The sequence below is a fragment of the Manacus candei genome, unplaced genomic scaffold, assembly GCF_025592945.1.
Source record: "Manacus candei isolate 608988 ecotype Guabito, Panama unplaced genomic scaffold, ASM2559294v1 h1tg000033l, whole genome shotgun sequence".
In the NCBI taxonomy this organism is placed as follows: Eukaryota; Metazoa; Chordata; class Aves; order Passeriformes; family Pipridae; genus Manacus; species Manacus candei.
The window spans coordinates 10,916,586-10,939,755 of NW_026138081.1; the positions used below are offsets into that span (position 1 = coordinate 10,916,586).

Sequence of the window (23,170 nt, forward strand, 5' to 3'; positions counted from 1 at the left end):
GTATGCAAAAGAAAATTTCAGTCTAAAATTGTGGGGTTTTTTAAACGTATGCCAAGATTCCACCAGACATAGTTTGAGAAGTATTTTGAGTTTTTATAATCACAGTGTTAGAACATAATAATGCTTGCATTTTGCAAGAGACAAACTATGAAAACCTTAAGTACCTAAGAGACCTTAATGCCATGTAGACACTTTGGCACTGTAGACAGAAAAAACTTCTTGAGAAAGTAGGAAAAGTGGCTTGTCACAACAATAGTAAGAGGAAATAAAGGCAGCTGTACGACACACAACAGGAGACAAGGCAGGAAATGAGTATAAGAAGCGAGGGCATGCATTTCTACCCTCTGGATGACAGGGAAACACTAAAAGGCGACAGGATGGAACATTTAAGGTAGCAGCAAGATTTGAAAGTTTTCTCCTTGCACTCTTTGTTTATTGACTGAATTCAGATTCTGAGACACACAGAAATAGAGATGGCAAATCACACTTGCACTATAAGGCTTAAATCTTCAGTAGAAAAGAGTAAGAACATAGGGTTTGGAAGCAATCTTGCCCTGCAGGTTAGGTACAGATGCCACTTACAGTGTCTGTCCTCTTTCTCTCCCCAAATGTTGCCTCTGAGCTTACAGAAATGACCTTTTCTAAGACTGGTCAGAAGTTTATCTTCAGCTATTTTATCTTTTTGTGCAAGAAACAATCCTGCAAGCAATTCCATGAAAGAGAAAACTTTTTGATTATCTTTGAACCTTTTTCCTTTGTAAATACAAACACAAGACCTAGAAATCTGGTTTCAGATAAGACTGAATTCTGCTATCCTTTCGCATATTATAGGAGTCCGGAGCTCTGTATTTAGTCAAAAAGATGCATTGGAAACAAACATTTTGCCATCTCTGCGCTATTTACCAGATTTTTAAGGTAGTTTTCTGAAAGAGAGACAGAAGTTATTCCTCTGAAGGAGCTGGAAATCCACTAGGTCCTGGAAAGCTCTGAACAGTCTGCTTGTCTTCAGCCCAAACATGTCATGATCCATTACAATGGGCAAAGCAACTGCATTAACACAGAGAATTGCTGTGTGGTTGCGTATCGGGCCCAGGGGAGACTACAGAACCTGCTAAACAATTCCAGGACAAAACCATGTACAAAGATTGTTATATTAACCTACAGGAGAACCTCAGTGAATCAAAAATGCCTGAAAGTTTTTTGCAAGTAACACACCTTGTGCACATGTAAAGTAAAAAACCTTAAAGTAAGAACTGGCCAGAGTTACCTTTTTCCTCAAGACATGTTATGTGTTATCTTAAAGGAACAAACTGCATACTATTACTCTCCTTACTGAAATGTCTAGAATAGCAGTCAGACCTGTTTAAAAGTTGTTCTGATAAAGTCTTTTTTCTTCTTCTGTTAAGTTTCAAGAGACCTTCTGGACTAAAAGCAACATGTTTCATTGTCCTTTGCAGCCATCAGAACAGCCACACAAGCCTTTAATCTCAAATTGTTTCTACTAATAATACCAGATGCAGTTAATATTATATTACAAAAAGTCACTATTTCTCTCATTTCATTTTATCCAAAGTACAGCTTTTTGTTGCATGTTATCAGAGGTAAGTTCAAATGTAACCCAGCCGGGGGCTCTCCAAGAGAGCACACTAGGCAGTCAGAACAGTAATCGCTGCAATAACAATTACTAGGTAGAACACCACCTTGGAACACAGTAAGTCATGGCTCTTGGCATGAGGCTGCAAAGGCATAGCACCAGTATTGTCCATGAGGAGAGTGGAGACGGGAATGGGATATGTATGTATCCCTGAGAATGCAAGCAAAGATGTGTAGATGCTTGGGGACAGGTTTAACAGCAGACTTGGCAGTGTTATGTTAATGGCTGGACTATGACCTTAAGGGTCTTTTCCAACCTTAAAGATTCTATGACTATCACTTAATCTGCATTTTTTGCTGCCCATTTTTATCTCCATGTGAAAGACTTCCACTTTGGAAGGAGCTCAGGTCTGTTCAAATAAAATTTCTGCACATACATGTTTCAAGTAAAAACAGGTAAGATGCTATCCTTCATTATACAACATGTTTACAAATGTGTCTCAATGGAGTTTTCATTAGAGCTTACCTTCAGGAAAACAACAGGATGATCCTTGAGGAGGGGCAGGACAGTAAAATAATATGAACCCTACAGTGCTCTCTATTCATAGTACAAAGGCATTTTTGTCCTCCAGCAGAATATCAGCATGGTAAATGTGGATATGACAAGAGTCAATACAAACATAGGAGCTCCTCAGTCTTGAAACTGTCAGTGTTCACAAGGACTTGTAGGGCAATATTACTTGACAGAATATCTGTTTAATCTGCTTTGGTAAAGTGTGGCATATAAATGCCCAAACACAAGAAAAAATCCTGAATCTCTGAGTAAACTCTCTGTTCAAAAACTTTTCTGGTTCAAGATAGTATCTACGAGAAAACTGGGGAACAAAATCAAGTGCTATTTCAAAGGCTGATTGATTCCTTATCTCGAAGCAAAGCTGATCCCTCCTCAATTTTTTTCTCTGTACCAGACCAGGAGCAGAATGCCATCAGTTTTATTCTGATATATCTCTGTAGAGTTAATCATTATAAGAGGTATTTCATACTGGGTATGAAATGTAAACAAATGTACACAAACAATTTCATATATCATTATCAGATGTTCAAGACTCCATTCTCTTTCACTTGGACACCTTTCTACGTTCACATTTAGATAGATGAACTCAACTTTATTTTGCCGGAAATCATGGATCTTGCAGCAAATAGAAGTGACTTGTTTTCATCAACCACAAACTTTGTGATTACTTTGCTATCTAAATAATCTGATTATTTCGTTATTTAAGTAATCCAGATCTATGGATTCTGGACCTGTGTTCTGTAACTGGCAGAATCCCATGACTTTGAAAAACTAGGCCTAATCAGACTAGTCTGTCTCAAAAGATGCAAACTCTTCAGACAAAATCCACAAACAAGGACCAGTATTTTCTCTTTCCAATCTTCTGTATGGTCCTAATGGAGCTGCAAAGGAGCAGGAAGGGCAAAGTACAAGGCACCAGTCATGTAGGAAAGAAGCTGAGTGTTCTGCAACACACACAATGCCTGGAGACAACTGCCCTCAAACTGGTACTTCCAAACACAGAGGTCAATCACCAATTCTCTAAAAAATGAAGGTGTTCCTGGATTTCTTAAACCAGTTTTAGATCTTTCTACCCTGATGAGCAACATATAGAGAGGCAGGATATCCTGCACTTTAAAGACAAATTTGTTTTTCTTTCTGATATAGACATAACTAAATCCTTTCCAATGTATTTATGCAAACTGTAGCAAATGTCTGTCCACAGTAGAAAACAACCCTTTCCTCAAGACAATATAAAAACTCAACTCTCCCTGGTTGTCCAGACCAAAGCACATAATCTTTCTGTCATGGCAGAGATGATTCGCCAGAAAAGCAAAAATCACCACACTTGAGCATGACAGTGTGACTTAACACAGCAGTTACAGGTCAACTGTCCTCAGAAATGAACTGAAACTCTTAGGGTACACAGTTCCAAACAGTCTGATCTATTCTTTTGGTACTTCTCTGACCACACAGTAAATCATTCCAAATTCCTAAACTGGGAAAATAACAACGTGATCACGGAAGAGCTGTTTATTGGGTTGTCAAGCTGACTTTGTCTACTATGCAAACTCCCATGAGAACCAAGTGTAACCAAAGGACACAGGCCTGGAAACTCAGTAAGAAAGGAAAGGGCAATTGTCTCAGCTGTCACGCGAAACTATATCCTTACTGAACTTCTAGCATTAAGAAAATTGCACTAGAAGATCCTTGCATTTGGATCCAAGCATTTTCACACTAGACTTAGTTCCTGTTCTGCTGCACATAATCAGATTTGTCTCAGTCTAGAGGAGTTACTACACTTTAGGGTTTCATGCACTACAGAATACTGTAGATTTGCTCTGGTCAAGAAATTACTAAGAAGACATGCACTTCTACTTTGCAGTTATGTTTCTAAAGTTATTAAATGACAGATGGAGTTAAAGATGCCTATTGACTTGGTACTAACAGTACTAAACCGTTAACACTCCCAACCCCCTTTAGCAGTACAAAGGCAGGAAACTGCAGAGTTTAAGGTTCAGGGAGCACTGCTCACTGCAGTGGAAAATGACTGCTTTCATCACTGAATGTAAAAACAACTTCTCTCTAAACATTTGAAAGGAAGATCCAATACACAAATGAGGGATACAAACAGTAGTTGGTTCATACCTGCAGCTATGCACCTCCCTCTAGCCGTTCCAGTCTTCAGTCTAAAAGATAAGGAAAAAACAGGTATTGAGAAATCCAGAGTTAAAATCGGATACCAACAATCACTACAACATGAACTCCATCTTATAAAGCACTGAGGACTGTGAAAGTAAAGCATATTTCTAAAAACAGAAGTCATCATGAGGTGCTGACTACCCTCATTAGACTCAAACCTGAAGTTGCATATTTCAAGAATACAGAGTAGATTAGAGGGGGCAAAAGAGAGGACTGCAATGTAACATGGCTGAAAACAGAAGTCTTAAAACTCCCTAATAACATTCAGTGGACTTCTCCTACCTGTCTGGCTTTTTGACTGTCACAACAGAAGCAGTTACCAACAGCAGTACCCACAGTCCTAAACTCCTGTATCACATTATTTTGACAGCTGCAGCCTTAACAGATGACCATGAACCTGCAAGGTGGGAACTCTAATGTAAGACTGCATAAATGGAAATGCACCGAATCAGGGAACACAAAGACCACAAAGAATTAACAACTCAAGATAAAAATGTGATTTCTACACCTTAAGCAAATCATCAACCAGAAACCATACAAATTTTCTGTACTAGCACCTGAGTAAGGGATGCTACTCCATGATTCACAGCTCTCTTTTTGCAAACTCAGTAATTGACCCACAACTACAAACTTTGGATTTTTTTAGTTGTGAAATGGCTTTCCTTTTTTTTTTTTGTAAATTACACAAAGCTATCTGTGCTCCCACATTTTTGCTACTTTGCAGGTCCCTTTATAACCTTTGTTCTATATTTTTTAATAAATGAGAATAAGTGATCCATATCCTCTTCTAACTTGCCTTGTAATATACTTGTCTCATGTAATATACACGTCGTCATGTCTCATGCCTTCTTTTCCAAAGGGAGATCTCAAAAATTTTCAATTGCTATTTTGTAGTAATTTTCAATTGTTCTATTTGTTCAATTGATTTATTAAAGTACCATAGCCTCTAAAACAAAAAAGAATCCTAAACACAGGAACAAAATTAATTTTCTTATAATAGTTGTTAAGAACAATAAAAATCCATCATGAATCCTGACAAACTCAGTTATTTGAAATGTGCATTTTCAAAATTATGAATTTATATTTTCTAGAATATTACTGAAAACTGACTATTGTTCAGGGAACACTTTACATATTATTTTTCTTCTGTTTCACAACAGCATTCTGAATTATGAAGCTCCAACTAGTGAGTCAGGCAAATACATTACCTGAGGACACCTCCTTCCACCTCACCCACATTCCTTTGCTTTCTGAAGTTTAATTACAAGATATTTGTTTATGGTCAAAAAAATGGTCTCAGATTCCTCCTAACAGACCTGCCTTCAAAACATACAGTTTTTTTCTTCTGTTTCTTTTAAACCAAATTTTTGCCAGATATTTAAACCCTATGGGAATTGTCATATATGCTAAGTTTTGCTCCTTTGATAATCAGCTTCCAGAAAAAATGAAATACAGAATTTATTTATCTTGTAAATGCTTAAGAATATCTATAAAAACATCTTTTTTATGTTAAAAAGAAAATATTCCCTTCACACATGTAGCCATTAATTCACTCTAATGAATTAATTTAAAACTTCAAAGGAACCAAAAGTGCAGCTAACATAGCCAGAGGAGCCCATAACTCTTGGACACCTTTGGGAAAAAATATACACCTCATTGAATCAAAGGCAAAATCCAAGACAATAAAAACTTCAAAAAACAAGCAGCAAATCTGACAACCACCTGCAGAAAGCCTGGGAGAATGTTCTTAAATCATAAATTGTTCTATAATGGTTCATTTAATTGCATGCAGAACATAAATACACAATCATTTATCCAAGTTTATACATGAGACAAACTTGAATCCAAGGCCAAAGAATCTGACAACTGTGTTTTTTCTCAGAAGAAACTGGGACTTGCATACGCCAGATCAAGGTATACAATGTGTGCAACCAGTGCGACACAGCCATTTCTGTAATTAACTGACGTGGCAGAAAGCTCTTGTGCAAATTAGATCCTCCCCAGCCCAGCATTAGATGCTGACAGCCAACTGTTTTCATAGTTGCATGAGTGTAGGCTCTTAGTGGGATCAGCAAAACACTTAACAGGCATAAATTGAGACATCACAGCTTTTGCTAAGATTTTTCCTGAAGCTGCCCCCTGACTGAAGTGCCGCAGCCGAGCACAGATGTCACTTTCAACTCCCTTACCAAGCTGGGAGGAACTGGGACACCACCTGACAACTCCATGTAGAAAAACAAAGGTTTAACACTTCGATTTAATACTTAGCCCTGGTAGATCTAAGAGTGATAAAATATACTCTCACTGATGAACACTTGTAACTTCTGATATGCAATATAATATAAATAGAATTACAGCTGGTAATGAAAACAAGTGGCTCTAGCCACTAAGTACTAGACAGTGGATATGAGCCCAATAAATCTAGGGATGTTGCTTCGATACTACTTTTGATATAAAACTTCAGTCTCACCAGCACCCAGGACCATCTAAGAGAATACCAGATCATTTAATGGATTCTGATCAATGACATTACTGTCACAGTTACCACTTGTCTAGACTAGTTTGTTCTGATTTCTCATTACACTTTCCAGGAACTAATGTTTATGGGATGTCTAGGTTACCAATGGCAATTAAAGAGGCTAACAGACCACACAGTTCAACCTCAGATACATCCTGGCGTCAACAGTCTCTCACATAAATCAGCATTCAGTCTGGGCTCACTGCAGATTTACGTATTTTTAAGTACCAATATGACCAATAAAAAAAATTTGAAAATATAAAAAGAACTATTTCTTTGAAGGAAGTAAAGGAGGGACATAACAATTCATCGCAGAGTGACGGAGCAAGTGCACTAGTCAGAGTATGAACAGAGAGGCCCATACAAATCAGATAAGTTTCAATTACTATACAGCTTAGGCCACAACCCACAGAAAGTGTCACTTTCTAGTAACTCTTACTTACGAGGAAGCAAGACAACAGAGATAAGTGAGGAGAAACTCTTGCAGTATAAAAACCTCACCACGGAAGCAGCCCTACTTTCTTATCGGAGAAATGCCCTTCTACTGCAATCTTTACACCACCCAAACCTCCCAGCACCAGGAGCCACGTGTTCACTGCGAGGCCACAGCTCCCAATTACTTCATTGCCTGCTCACTTCATTTTTGCAGACAGAGCTGTTGAGTACTGTTTTCCCCAGTGCTGCCAGCACAAATACTATCAGGCATACAGGTTAGCAGGCAATCTGTACAGTTAGCAAGTAGACCGGTTGAATTACTCACAACAGTATGTTCCACTATAAGAATGTAAGTTTTTTTTAATGTAAGAACAGATTGAAGAATAGAAGAGGTGCACATTTTGGGACTACTGCAGATTAAGACAAAAAGAAAAGAGAGGAAAACATTTAAAATGCTATGTTTCAAGTTCCTCTAACCGGGACATCATAAAATACTTAACATTTGGCACGCTGCCCATATTTGCAATGTCTGTTCCATGCCCAGTCAGCAATTACAGCCCAAACGTTCCCAAGACCGATCATTAAGCCTTACAACCCATAATGAGAGGGTCAAGAGACACACTTTAAGAATGCAAAACAATCCTGTGATCTACTGTTGAAAACATGAGACTGGAACTTAGAAGGTATCAGTTATATTATTAACTATGGGTTAAATAGCATTTGACAAGTCACTTTTTGGTACTAAAGAGTTTCCATTTGTACAATATTATAATCTTTTTTATTTTGTGAAAAAGTATTTTGAGAACTAGTGACAGAGTGTATTGAATAAGAAAATATCATCACGCTGTTACAGTAGCTGCATCTCAGTTGAAAACCTAGTAAACAAATGTCCATAAAACATCTGTCTGTTAATAAAACCCAAAGAATCTCACCAACAAAAGATTTAAGCTTGCTATCTCCATCCAGATTATGGCATTAAGGGACTTTCAAAATATATCACGAGTTACAAATACAAAACAAAAGCAATATATCATCTACTTTTTGAATGAAGATTCAAAATACTTAGAAAACATGCATTCATGTTTTGCTGCTGTACACACTGCAGCACGACCTATCAAATGTAGCAGTTTTATATCTTCTTTTGAGTAGAAGATTGAGGTTTAGTGAACAGAAACAATATTTTCAGTTTAACCACTGAACCTACTCCTTAACCTAGTAGGAACCTACTTCCTACCTAGAAGCAATTGAACTTTAGCTGAACTTTAACAACCTCATCCATCTCAGCCACAAGACTAACACTTTCACTTACCTATCATTAAAAGTAAAGTAAAAAAGTCTTGATGGGAAAATCATCCCTGTGCAATATTTAGACAGACACAGTTTGCATAGCTCTGTGTTAAAAATTCAAGGTACTTACGTACCTTTCTTCTGATTGTACAAAAGGGAATAGATTCAAATGCAGAAAAAAAAAGATCCTCAAATGCAATCACTATTCTGTATTATCACACCTGAAATACTAAAAGAGGACACAGTGCACATGGCCGTTTCCAGCATTTACTGCCAGTTTCAGAAGAAAATAATTTTGAGGTGCCCCAGTTTTGAAGGATCAGAATTAATCTGGATGCAAAATTCTGAGTAGGCCTGAAATTCTGTATTTGCAAAATGTTTACGTATAATCATTTATATTTTATTTCAAAGAAGCACAACTAAGAAAGACTGATTTACCTTAAGCTTGTATGTGCGTCTTGCTTGGCTTATATTAGACAAATACTTGCCATGAACTCTACCGTGCAGAATCTGCCATTGCCACGCCTGCAAACCAAAGAGTAAAAATATGCTCAATTATTTTTATCTTTATTATGTAACAGGTACATGGTCAAACCCTTTGCAGAAGTAAATGGACACAAGTCTCAAATTACACTCATTTACATCTGCAAAGAATTGAAGTCACTGCTCTATTATAACAAATGAATACTGATTCAAATCACTTTCAACAACAGACAGTTTTCATTAACATTTAAAGAGATTTAATATTGGTGTGTAGACCTGAAGCTTTAAAAAGTATTTCACGCTATTTCTTTTTCTTCAGAGGTAAATGCTGGCATTTCTGTGGGAAAATCAACTTGGCAATGTCCCGACTTTTATTAAAAAATTTAATAAAATCTAACCATTTCACTGTAAAGCAGTTCTTACTGAGCTTCTACTCCAGCTCTGAAGGTTTCCAATTTGTCATCATTTGTAGCAGCATTTGTATATGCTTCAATTTCTTTTTTTGCAACATTTACTACCCTTTTCATTATCTTTATATAGTACCTAAAGCACACAAACAACTGTAAATAATACAGAAAAAACAAAAAAATCTGCATTAATTTACAATCTCCTGAAAACACATGAATGCATAAACACATGCAGCACCTTGAAGCATTATTTTTGTCTGACTACCATTCACAAATATGATGTCACATTTTAAATTAACTTTTCCCTGTCTGAAGCAGCTTTCATTCTTAGTTATGAACATTTAATAGAATGTTTTTCCTACTGGTATCAGCAGCCTTTTAATCCACAAACTACCCTCATGGCCCATTCTGTGACCCTGAAACACCCTCTCCAGGCCGCTTCTCTCCGGTGATTGATGCTCACTGACTCTCATGCCAGCACAGCTTGGCTTGTTCCTTTCTCTTCCCAAGGCCTCAGAAACCCTCCCTGCTGGATCCGCAACCTGATCTTGGACTGAGGGGAGAAGGATAAAGAGTGGCAATGCACTTTGCCAAGAACCAGAGGCAGTACTTGCTTGAAGTCTTACGCACGTATCTTCAGATGTTCTTCACTTACACACTTATCCATCAATTCTTTCCATTCACTTTTCCTGGAAGGCTCAGTATAACATCAGCTGGTTTCCACTGCTAGCAGAAGGAGACTCCAGAAACTTTATGGTAAAAATGAGTGCTATTAATACAGTTTTGGCTGCATGAGGAGTCAAAACAGATATAAAATGCTCACGTATCTTGCTGGATTCTCATGGTTGTTATACTTTGTACCTAAATTCTGGAGGTATCTTAGATTGTCACGTATAAGGTTTTGATTCAGGGAGAGTATATGTGGCACATTATTTTCTCTCTGTCCTCACATCAGAAAAGCTCACTGATTTCTTCCCAGATGAACAGCAAGCTTCTCTGTACAGCAGTATCAAACAGTCTGTATCAAATACTGCCTTCATAAAGAAGTATGTTAAGACAACATTTAGTACTTCCCAGCAGAGAACCAAACTACATGTGCCACAGCAGGTAACACACAATTCTTACTTAAGTGTTTTGGGCTTATATTACAGAGAGGACTGGCTACAGCTCTCCAGAAACATTTTATAGAAATGAGGAGGAAATACAAATAGATCAAGATATTCGTACTGTAGATTCAATTTAAGCTGATGCTCTTGCCAAAAGAATAGTGCACAACTCTTTCCTCATGCACAACTCTTTCCTCACCAGCTATCCATCCCCACCTCTGTATAACAAGCCTGAGAAAGGAAACGGGCAAGGTGTGATTAAGACTACCAACAACAACATGAATATAATAGTTTTAATCCAAGCATGCTCCCAGATTCAATTCACTGCACAACCACACATAGTCTTGGTGGCACAAAGGAAATGAAAAACACAAAGATGGCATGAGACTTTCAGAGCAATACTGGCAGATGCTCATTTAAATTACTTACGGAACTAGATAATCAGATTTAGGTGCTGAATTTCACATCATTAATTCTCTACTGATTAATTCTTTCTAAAGGCCTCAAGTGACAAAGAAGGCTTCCACTGTTTCTCTTAAAAAACCATTATACTTCTAAGAAGCACATACATGCTCTTCCATATAATCACCTTTACTGTCCCAATTCTTTGTCAGTGGACTGCATCCGATATTTAAACTATCCTTGATTAAACTATATGATTCAGCTTTTTAAAATCACAGGTAAATATTTTTTAACTTTCATTTATTCTTCTTGGAGTTTGATACCTGTAATTGCTTTCCAACAGCAGTTATAAGTTTCATTAATTTCAAATGAACACTGGACTTAATTCCAAATTCCCATAATCTTCCCACATTTCCAGTCTTAACTTTATTATTCAACTGCATGATTATGACCTTAAAAAAACAGAATTATTTTTGTAAAAAATAAAATAGGGCAAGAAGAAAATAAAAAATTACCCCACCTGTGGAATTTCAGTACCTTCAAAGGACATCAGACAGAAGTTAATTTTTTATTTGTCTCTAATCCTGATTAAATCTTTTCTGCAAACAGGGTAACACAGCCAATCTAGAATGGATTACCCAAACTCAAAGTATATTTGGCAAATAAGATTTTCTGTCTTGACAGCTTATCCTAGGTCTGAACAATGTCACTTTCTTATATATTGCCTTTAGGAAGATTCTTACAAAATGGTAAGATTTAAATTCCCTAGCGCCATCCTATAGCCTATCTTTCATCTACTCAATGCCCTAGGTGCACATATGTTTATTCAGTGTTCTACCCATTTATCATGGCATCTTTCACAGAATGGACACTATTTTTTAAACATGCAATAGTGCACTTCCAAGAGGCCTTTGTAACTGCCTAATCATATTCCTGCTACAAGGCTACAAAAAAAAAAAAAAAAAAAAAAGGTAAGTATGCTACCAAAAAGCACTTCAAAGTAGAGGAATTACAAAACCCCAACCACTGGCATCGAACAGTACCAAGAATTACCTTTCACTGGTTAACTCATACAAATGAAAAGACATCAACTAAGGAGTCAGGAAGTGGAAAAGCAGGAAGAAAAACAGGCAGCGGGCCGAATTCTGGCAGAGGATGCCAGAATTAGGAAAAATGTCAAGACACTTAAGGCAACAAGCTTAGCATCCCAGAAGCTGCGTATTCTTAGGTTTTCCAGATGAACATGGAACAATTATTGCAGTGTGTCCCCATTAAAGAAAGAAGGATCGGAAAACAGCCACACAACAAAGCTGCTTGAGTTCAAGCAGTTCAAGAAGATGACCCTCTGTCACAGGTCCCTGCCTGCAGACATCAGTGCGATTCAGATATTGCCAGGCAGCTGAGAGCCACCAATTTGCCATTAAAATTTGCTTCTTCTAAATTCAAGACACACAGCTTTCTCAGGAGGAAATACACTGAAGACACTGCAGTGGTAGGAAAGAAAAATAATTCAGACTGAGTTTATGGAATATGGTCCTCAAGAATGATTTTAGCAAGATGCTGACTTCCATTTCACAACTGAAACGTTTTCCTTGCTCAAATTCCATAACCAAAAGGTCTGATGCCTATTTGCATAGATATTCAAAGGGCAGGAGAATTTATAAGTGGACAGTATTCCCAAAAAACTATTTCTCCCTTTCCCTCTTTCTCCCACTCAAAAAAATTATTGCCAACGTTAATGGTATATCCAGTTGCTGCCACAATTTCGAGCACCTTTCTGCTACTCAAAGAACAGTTTACTACAGCAGCTAACAGACTTCTGTACTATTTGTTCACCTGATCTACTACTTCAAAAAGCAATTGTGAGTAGTCATCATCCCAATGCGTGCAGGGCCTTAATACAAAGTTTACACAAGCACGCAGTCAGGAAAGTCTCAGCTACAAGTTTCCAGTTCTTCCTAACAAGGTATTTCCCCCAAACCCCATCCCTCAATACCAACTCCTGATTTCCAACTAGGTAGGGCAGGGTCTACCTCCTCATTAATCCCCATTGCCCATAACAAGCAAAGACACCACTCAGATCTTCCGGGACAGGATCTAGCTTTCATTAATCTTCAGGGCAGACAGTGACAACAGACCTTTTATGGAAAAATACAGGCCCTGGTTAATCACACCCCAAAGCAGGAAGGGAGATTAAAATCCTCATCCCAGAATACAGCAGCTCTTTTGGAGGTTAAATCTGTCTGTATCTTTCTGATGCCACTGCCACTCACTACACACATACTGTCCCTGCAAGACAACTGCCTTCCCTCCTCTGCTCCCTGTCCCTAGACTCCCAAATTTGAATGAACTGCATTTTACAAAAAAACAACATCTACAAACAGATCACCTTTCACTTGGAACTCCAGTCCTCCCCAGAGACGCAGACAGACAGACAGACGGATGTAACAGAGACTGTAAGCCCTGGCTCTCAATTCTGCTCAGCAAATGCCCACCAGGCCAGCCCCACTGCCTAGTTATCCAGTGTGCTGCTGCTGCTGCTGGACAAATATAGAAAGCAGAAAGTGGAACAACCGTTTCAGCAGAAGAGATTCTGCTCAGCTCTGTGAGAGGGAGGAGCAGGAGCTGAACCAGCCGAACTGCTTTACCCATACATGGTCTCTGAAAGAGACCATTGCTAAGACAAGTTCCTTCACACACGCACAGCCTCATTCACTGTCACACCGTGCAAGAAGGAAAAGAATTAAAGTGTACAAATTTAAAGGAGTTACTGCTTAGAAATGAGTTCCAAGTACGTTTTGCTTTATTCACCAACAGAATCTGAGCAGCAACTCCAAAACAAGACAAAAATCTCTGTTCCAGGGAATCCCCACATCCACCAGCATTTCAAGAACTACTGAACTGGCAAGGTCTTCCTTGCTGCTTTTGGACACACATTCACTTATTAAGTTCTTGGTTTGACCTTCTCCCCCCGCAGCCCAAACTGAATTATAGCCATCTTTTTAAACCTTTCTCCCTTCTTAAGTATTGTCCTAAACCAGCAACCATGACCTTTCTCATTGGCTGATGCTAATTACTATGGTGATCTGCCATACCATGTCTGCTTCCCAGTAGTCCTTTTTGCCAGTGTTTAAATGCAAACTAAAACTTTTTCTATGCATTCTTCTTAAAACCAGAAAAAAATACACTTCTATGCAGCATCCCCTTCTCTCTCCACCTGCCCCACCCCTTTTCATGTTCTGGCATGGAAGGAGCAAGTGTAACTGAAAACCCATATCCCCTAGGAATTCAAAGAAAAAATAAAATAAGGGACACAGTCTATGACTTTTTTTTTTACTACAGAAGTATGACAGTCTGCAAACTCAAAAGCAGTTTCATTTATATAAAAAACTAAATTTTTTCATGAGAGATTTATTACCCTATGCTGCTGCCTATTTCTTCTACTTGATGTATCCCGCATTTTTGTGGTGATACAAAACTACTTTACAGAAGTTAACAGAAAAGTTCTCTTATATAAATAACTGGAAGCTGCAACTTTTAGCTATATCAGGAATGTAGTAGCCAATTTAGAACTCAAAGAAGTACACCAGTCAGGCAGTTCTGTTAATGTAACTTGCAAGTAGATTTAAAGGTGCTGGTATTTAAACCAACAATCTCGTTATTTTTTCAGATTTCTCATCACTGAGATAATGCTTTAGGTTCCCTGCAAATTCAGGAAGACACCAGAATACTCTGAATTAGCTCTACACCTAAGCATAGCCTAAATTATTTTCCTCACAAAAATGCTCCCCATGAAATGTCTATTAAACTCAGTCTTGACATAAATGAAAAAATACTTTTAAACCCAAAGAAACTGTAAAGCAAATTTCTACAGAGAATTAGTGTCAAAGCAGCTTCCACACTGCTAAATACCGACAGTACCACCTACAGCCATTCTCTACTAGTGATCAAATTCTGGACACGAATGTACAATTCAAAATGTAACATGGGTGGCTTTACTCCATAAATATCAGAATATCCTCACTTAACTTTTCTTAAGTCACCAAAGCATATAATCATGGATTTATGAGTGGTAAAAGCTGCTTTAGAGAAATAAATATACAACCTTTTTTAGCCTCCCAAAGATTTTGCATATTGATAATTTTAAACAGTATCACTTCTAACATCACTTAGGACCGTGCAAGGAATCTTTACTGTTTCATGAATCATGCTACACATTGCACAGTCATAAAACAACGACAGCCAAGACAAGAAAAAACCCAAAGAAATACAGTTCTTCACTACATTGATCTGTCATCCAGATGTATGCTTTTTAATTCAGGAGTTTAAACAGAGAACAGGAATTTTTTCAATGCAAATAACAAGGAAGCAGAGGTAAGTTGGCAAAAAGATTTTAAGATAGTGGAATAGTGGATAGCTTAGGAAAATGAAACTATAAGTGAAGAATTACTTCTACACTCTGTTGTACCCACATGAAATGCAAAAGCTAGATGTGGCATTCAAAATATATCTTCTCTTCCTGAAAGAGCAATATTTCATTGCCTTCTGAAGAATCATTTGTCAAAGCCTTATCTTGTAAGATTTTTCAGATAATAAGATGTGTGGTGTTCATCTTGCAAACCTCTACATGTATTAAGAAAGATGCTATCATTTTTGTATGTAGACTTAGACATTGTTGCTAAATGTTTCATCTGAATTACAAGCTTCATAAATAACCAACTCTCCTCTGCTTTGGAAAAAAACAGACATGAATATTCCCTTTTCAACAGTGTAAAAGATTTGTGGATAGCATGTATTTGTTGGAATATCTTTTGAACTGCATAGTTCAAGGCAAAAATAGCAGAGAATATTCATGGGTTCAGTCAAAGCCTGAATTCTAAATGATGTTTGCAGAACAACAGTTTTACTTTGACATGTGAGGTGCTGAAATCTAGTGGATAACAACCGCATTATTTTTGTGAAGGGTGCAATACGAAACAGCCTGCAGGCAGAAGTGAAAACTACCAGAAAGTACAGTTTTGATGGTGGCGAAAAAAAGAAGCCAAGGTCCTGAAAAACTCACATTATTTAAAGTAAAAGCAATGTAAGACATCCACCCTTGTTATATGAATCAGGAGAGCGTTCAGCTCTCAGAGAATACACAGTATGCAAGCATCAAAAAAACCCACCTGTCTGCAAAGGAAAGCCTGCCAGATACCATACCAGCATGACACTAGATACTCGACACACACTCACCCTCTCATCCGCAAGTATTTTTATATTTACAAGTAATTTAGTCAAACCGACGTTAAAATTCTGCAGAGATACGATTTTAAGCCGAGTTTATATAACTTTAAATTTACCTGTAACTTTAACACTGCAAGCCAAACCATTAAGTCAGTTATAAATCTCTACATCAGTAGATTCATTATCAAAACTCACAGTTTGTCAGTTTGCCACTCATACTCTGCCTCTAACAGAGCAGCCAGTAAGCCAGCATATCTTTTCTAAAATCAAAACAAAAACCAGACCATGATATACTAAGTAGACTGAATACAAAAGGGTAATGCGTATACATGGGACAGACAAGACAACTTGTGCACAAGGATTTCACTTCTGGCAGAAGGCTTGCACTTACATATATTTCTGTGACAAAGTACAACATCTAAACTGAAATTCCTCACTAAAATTTGAAAACTACTGAAGACTTCTGTTCATCCATCTAGTTGCTCATTGTTCATATTGAATTCAGTTAGCAACAATGCCTTTTCTTTCAAAATGCACAGAGCTAAGATAGCTGGAAGTTTTAAGCTACTCAAGATGTCAGAAAAAACACTTCCTTTCCCTGGGATGACAACTGCTGCACTATATTGCTGCCGAACAAATAAGCCTGCTCTGTCTACCACAGTTCAGCCTTGCGAACTATTCCTCCCTACAGCAAAGCATTTGCAGGCTAATTGGCACTGCAGCTTTAAAGTAGTTTACATTTTCTCCCTTGCTCTATCTAAATTTCCTGCTTTGACCTAATGTATATTTTAGCTTTGCACACTTGAATCTTGTATCAGGTGCAAATAATGGTGTTCAGTTGATGTTTGGGAAATCTCCTCTTGAAAATGTGAACTCTAAAGCTCTCTCTTTTCACTGTTATGTCCCAAAGTGTCTTGGCACCTTTTTAAAATAGCAGAAAAATGGTATCTTGCATTTTTTCGTATAGCAAGATCTATAATGACGACCATCTCTAATGACTGAAGGAAGGGCAACAAAACTACAAGTTACTTTTTTCAGTCAAGATAATCTCTCTTGCCTCAAGAAGTCTTGTAACAGGATCACATCTTAGGATTCTGTGCTGTGATACTTCACGAGAAAAACCCATTAGAGGTCCTAGATAACTCTTCTCAAATTACAACTCCCATTCTAATAAACCCTGAAGTATTTTAGTCTGCTTTGATTTACACTGTTTTTTCTCTCCTGCCAAATACCTGATCAATGGATAAAAATGATACTTTCTTGCCAGAAGACAGTTACCAAGGCAGTGAATAACTCCTCCCTGAAGGACAAGAAGCAATACTGAACATGCCCCAGTTGAAACAAAACATTTAAGACATTCATGGCAAGCCTAAAAAATAAGAGTGCAGAAATATAGATCTCAGTCTCTTGGACTACTGCTGCTGTTTCAGTAACCAAACTCACATTATGACTTGGAAAACTGGACTGCCTCGTGGACATATTGCTGAACAAGAGTCTCCAACAGCCTGACCAGTGGGTTCTTAGATCCCAGAGTTAGACACTAACAACCAGGAAATCTCCAAAAGGATGAGAATTTGTATCACTTCCCATCTAGTCTAAAAAAAAGGCACTAAAGAAAAAATTAGAGTGGGCACTCTGAAAAGACTTGTGGCAGACAACTCAGTAACTGATAGTCCATAACCTCATTTCTGAAAAATAAGCAACAAATAGTTAAGCAGCAACCTGCTCATAACAAAGTTTCCTACTAAGTTCAATTAGGCACTAGATTACAGGTAGAATCTTATTTAACTCAATGTGAATCTAAATATTTAAGAACCACATAATATCTAGCTTTTATGAAATTCAACTAATTCAGCATATTGTTAGCAATAATTTCAGAAGAAAATTTACACAATATTACAAATATTTCTCTTATATTAATACTTCCCTTATGCCAAAGCACCGTACTTTGTTTCAACTAATGATTCTTCAATTGATGTAAAGGTTACTTGCAAGTTATGGATTTATTATTAATGAGAAAGACAATTATTGTATATCTATGATACTGCCACCTTTCTTGCTTTCCCATTTAGGGAAATAGTGCCAGGTAGCACGTTTTCAGAATCCCTACTCATAGCAGAAGAAATAAAAGTCAAAGACGCCTTCCTCTTACCACGTAAAGGTCCTTATGAGTGTATCGAACTGTGAAGGACTAGGAAAAATGTGAATTCACTATTAAGCACTCTGTAATACCATGGAGTTCTTAATCTGTCTTCTGTTGTGAAAGATGGATAAGTTCTTCTCACTATTGTAAGCCATTTACTTTTAAAACAAAACTACCTAACACATAAATCTTCACGTTTTAATGTTCATTATTTTAGGACAATCACTTTTCAATTCTCTACTTTTCTACAGAGGCTGTGTTCCTACTTTCTTCTACATGTAAACAGAATTTCCTAGGCCTGCATCAACTATTTTGCTTCAATTACCCCCCCCCCCCCAAAAAAAGTAGACACAAAAGGGCAAACGTAACTAAGCAGGTAGGATCTGGGACTGATTTTTCCCTAATGTAACATTAGAGACTTTGACAGGGAAAGGAAAAACACAGCCATCCAAGAGTGATCATTCAGAAAGAGTGAACACACTCCACAAAACAGCCTACACTTTCCCAGAATAAGTACCACCAATAACTTTGAATGTGAGCACAGGCTGAAAGAGAACGGTAAGCACCTTAAGAAAAAATAGTTCTTTACGTCATTGTATTTTAAAAACCCTATTTAGGAATTTTACTGGTGGTGTATATCTGCACCCATGTCCCTGAGCAGATATAAGAATCGTGCTGCTGCCTTGGGGGGCTCTTCATCGGCAGGAATGCAACTGAACATACTAAGCTGCTGGATGCAATCTCTGCCCACCGGAATATTTCCTATCTCAGTCTAAAGATGTATTTATTAATTTTGAACAACTACTGCAGCAGCAGGATTTCCAGCAACGCTGCCTCTTAAATACTTGGGTCCAGACACAACGCGAGGAAGATACAGTATCTCACATTATGCAGAGATCCCAAGAAAAGAGCTGAGGGGAATGGAAAAAAAATAAAAATGTGGCACGTTCATCATGGCTATGCAATACCAAGTCAGCGCAGTAAAATCTATCTGTTGAACTACCCTATAGAAAAACAACAGAGAAGACAGTAAAAGAGACCAGGAGACAATTTAGCAATTTTTTGTGATCACTGGTACAAAGAGCAAGACTGGCAGGACATACATACACAAAAAAAAAATTAAAACCAGAAATTAAAGATACTCAGAAAGTTCAAGGTCTTGTGAGCAAAGCATACTTCAAGATATAAATCCTCACCAAATACTTTTTTTTAAATCAAGCGAACTCCTGGTGAAAAACACCCAACAACCACACTCAAGCAGTACATACAAGAAAGCTGCAACATTTGAAAAATGTTCCCCGACAACTTCTGGCAGAAGAGAATGCCTGTATCTCAAAGGTGAAAATGGGCCACAATTCCTCAGGAATTTAAAGGAGTGAAGGTTCACACTTTATTAGAACGCCGCCTCTCAACTTCCTACTCATAAACAGTCCTATAAAAACCGCATGCGGTTATCAACCTTTTTTCTTCTTCAATCACTTATCATCTATTTTATGATCCGTTTCTCCTGGTTTTTATATTCCTCTTCCTACTTCATGCCAGCAGTGTCTGTCACGCCTTCTCACGCTTGAGGCTGCAATTCCTCACACTGTGCCGAACTCCAATTTCCCTGCTCGCGCTCCTCGTACACCCGACCAACCTCCGCTCCCTGCTGCACCAGCAAACGTTTCACTGCTCCGGAGGACAGACCCCACCGTGCCGAGGACAGCGGGGAACCGCACGCCGGTTGCTACGATAAGCGCCCAGCCCGGCAGGCCGGCGGCGGCCGAACCCGGGGGAGCCGCTCCCCCGCCCCGGGGTCCGCCCGGCTCAGCCGCAGCACCCCGGCCCCAATGGCGCCGCCGCCGCGGGCCGCGCTCGTCCCCGCAGCGCCCCCGCCACCGCCCGCGGCGCTGTCAGCGCCCGGATCACACACGGCACCCGGCAGCCTTCGGCCCCGGGCCCCGCCGGCGCGGCACCGCCCCAGGATGGCGCACGCAGGGCGGCGGCGGCTCCCCCGCGGAGGGGAGCGGGGCAGTCGCCGCGGCCCTGCACGAGCGGCCTCGCGGCGGGAGCCCCGGGGAACTGGGGGCGAAGGGGAAAGGAGCCGTTACCTGCGCGAGGCGAACCGCGCTTCCTGCCGGCTCGGCCCCGCCGTGCCCGGCCCGGCCCGAGCTCCTCCCGGCGGCGCCGCCCTCACCTGCCCCGGGATCCGCCCGCGCCCGCTCCGCTCCCTGCGCCGCCTCGGGCCGGCTCCGCAAGATGGCGGCGCTTCCGGGAAAGACCACGGCGAGCGCGGGGTGGGGGGGCCGGGGCGGTGCTCCCGCTCCCGCCCCCCCCGAGCCGCCGCCGCCGCTGCGCCCCGCCCGGCCTCGCCCCGCCCCGGCCCCGCCGGGCCCCGCCCGCCCCCGGCCCGGCCCCGCCCTGGGCGCCCTCTGTGCTCACGGTCGGTGCGTGCGGCCGCGACGCTCCTCCGGCCCTCGGCACGGCCCGGCCCGGCGCGGCGCGGCCCCGGCGCCGATGGGGGTGGCGGAGGCGCTGGGCGCCGGCGCGGCGCGGCTGCTCTTCTACCCCTCGCTGCTGTACACGGCGGCGCGGGCGCGGCTGCCGGGGTCTCGCCGGCCCTGGTTCCACCGCATCGACGAGGCCGTGCTGCTCGGGGCGCTGCCGCTGCGGGGGCGCAGCCGCAGGGTAAGGCGAGCGGGCGGCCGGGCCGGGCCGGGCCGGGAGGGCGGCGGTTCCTGACCGCGCCTGTGCCCGCAGATGGTGGCGGAGGAGAACGTGCGCGCCGTGGTCACCCTCACCGAGAACTACGAGACCCGCTTCTTCTGTTGTTCCCCACAGGTGAGCCCGGGCATTGCCTATGACCCCTGGACAGGTCTCTTGACGCTCCGTCGGTCCCGGCGCAGGGAGGCATTATCCGCCTCCTGCCGCGTTCCCGGCAGCGACCGCCAAGTCCTGTGACAGCAAAGACGTGACTTCTCGCACCTTATAAACTTACTTTACTTACAAACCACTAAAACGTGAGGATGCGAGTGAACTGTTACAGCTGCAGTGGCGGGGAGGGACGGGGAGCATTGAATCCACGTACACCACTATACAGGAATGCCTTTTGTTTTGGGAAGAGATCCCAACTCCCCTCTTTTCCTTTAGCTGAAATACATCTTTTCAGTTCCCTTTAACTACTCGTTTCTGATGGTCAGCACTAAACTTTTCATACATCAGATTTAAAGGATTGACATTCAAAGTCTGTTTACAATCCCACTGAGTTTCTCAACTGTCTGAACAGGTTTTGGGTTTCTTTCAGGGGAAAAAAAAAACCAAACAGAAAATTAACTGACCAAATCTGCTATGTCCATTTCAGGAATGGGAGGCAATGGGAGTGGAGCAACTGTGTCTCAGCACTGTGGATCTAACTGGAGTCCCCACCTTGGAAAACCTCCACAAGGGCGTTGACTTCATCCTGAAACACCGAGCCTGTGGTAACACTGTCTATGTGCACTGCAAGGCAGGACGCTCCCGCAGTGCCACCATGGTAGCAGCATATTTAATTCAAGTAAGGAGTCTATGCTAAATGGGGTTTACTTTCATACAGTCAAGTCTAGGCAAAAGCAGACAACCTTTATAGTTTGCTCTTGCTCAAGAAACCTGAGCATGTACAGGTTCATTAATATTCCATGATTTTACAGAGTTTGTACACCTATTTTAAGAGAGGCCTCAAACTCACCTTGCTGTTTTGAATGATTCTGCTGTTCTTAATTCTTTCTATGGAGAAACAGATTGAGGTGGGAATAACAAGTCACTCATGAGGATAGGTTCACGGAGCAGATAAAACACCCATTTTTGTTCAGATTTTCTCCTTGGTTCACTGAAATGGTGAGCCTTCCTATGCTTTTCAATAAATACAATTAATGATCAAGAGAACTGACTTTGGTTTTCTGAGTTCCTCTACTGACCCAACCATTAGGCTGGGTAAGCCAGCCCTAAGAACAAAATTCTGCCCGTGGATTCTTCTGTCGGTGTTATTAAGTGCTCCCTGGAAAACTTTCCACTAGTGCTGAAGGGAAAATTTTCTCACTAAGTGCTGAAGTGCGACATGAGTACCAGTAAAGTTTTTTAAAAATTTAAAAATGCAAGCTGCGCTTTTGCTCCGGTCTGGTGGGACTAGGACAGGAACCTATTCACAACATGAAGAAAGAGTAAGCGAGACAGAAAGTGGAGGGCCCGGGCAGCAACCATCCCTCTTTAACCGAGGGACTCATTTCATGACTGATTCCATGACATTCAGGCTTCTCTGAGAGGAACGTGAAGTAAACAGAAGGGGGGAAGCAGTAAGTTTTCTAACACCTCTAATGTTGCCTATAGCCTCTGGGAAGGTTCCATTAAATGGTGCAGGGATGGAATGGATTTTCACTTGCTGGGTTTCTGCCTTTTCAGCTGCACCACTGGAGCCCTCAGGAAGCAATTCAGGCCATTGCCAAGATTCGTCCCCACATCCTCATTCGACACAAGCAAGTCCAGGTCCTGGAGAAATTTCACAGGAACATGATCACTGGGACAGCTGCATAATGTCAGTAAGAACTACCAAAATCCCCATCTCAGCTGCTTTAAAAAAATGTTTTTATGATCTAATCAAGGCTTAAGTGTTGTTCTTCTTGACCAACAATAAAGAAGTTTTTATATAAACTACAGTAAAGGGGAAATTGGGCTGTTTCATTAAAGCTTTCTTTTCTTGTAGTTAATATCTTAGTTCTCTTGGAGCCTCATAGTTCTTTTCCAGATATCAGTGCTCAGCTGAACTGGAAATCCACAGAAAGTTGAAAATATTTGTATTTG

The 23,170-nt window shown here is 40.5% G+C and overlaps 2 protein-coding genes across 22 annotated transcripts in view; one reads left to right on the plus strand and one right to left on the minus strand.

The window, feature by feature from the left end:
* Positions 1–20,665, minus strand: part of CELF1 (CUGBP Elav-like family member 1) — a 63,025-nt gene extending 42,360 nt beyond the window's left edge. For 8 of the 21 annotated variants that reach the window (XM_051791994.1, XM_051792003.1, XM_051792002.1 and 5 more), the window contains exons 1-3: positions 19,161–19,266; positions 9,027–9,113; positions 4,295–4,335 (exon numbers count right to left, since the gene is read on the minus strand). The gene's annotated coding sequence lies outside the window, so the exon portion shown is untranslated. Of the gene's footprint in view, positions 1–4,294; positions 4,336–9,026; positions 9,114–9,469; positions 9,604–19,160; positions 19,267–19,814; positions 20,213–20,448 lie in introns of those variants that run through there. The other 13 variants (XM_051792006.1, XM_051792005.1, XM_051792004.1 and 10 more) reach the window with 11 other exon arrangements.
* A 48-nt stretch (positions 20,666–20,713) lies between these two features.
* Positions 20,714–23,037, plus strand: PTPMT1 (protein tyrosine phosphatase mitochondrial 1). Its single transcript, XM_051792011.1, has 4 exons — positions 20,714–21,025; positions 21,098–21,178; positions 21,699–21,890; positions 22,772–23,037. Exons 1-4 carry the CDS (start codon positions 20,855–20,857, stop codon positions 22,901–22,903), a joined length of 576 nt encoding a protein of 191 aa, XP_051647971.1. The 5' UTR covers positions 20,714–20,854; the 3' UTR covers positions 22,904–23,037.
* The last annotated feature ends 133 nt before the right edge of the window (positions 23,038–23,170 follow it).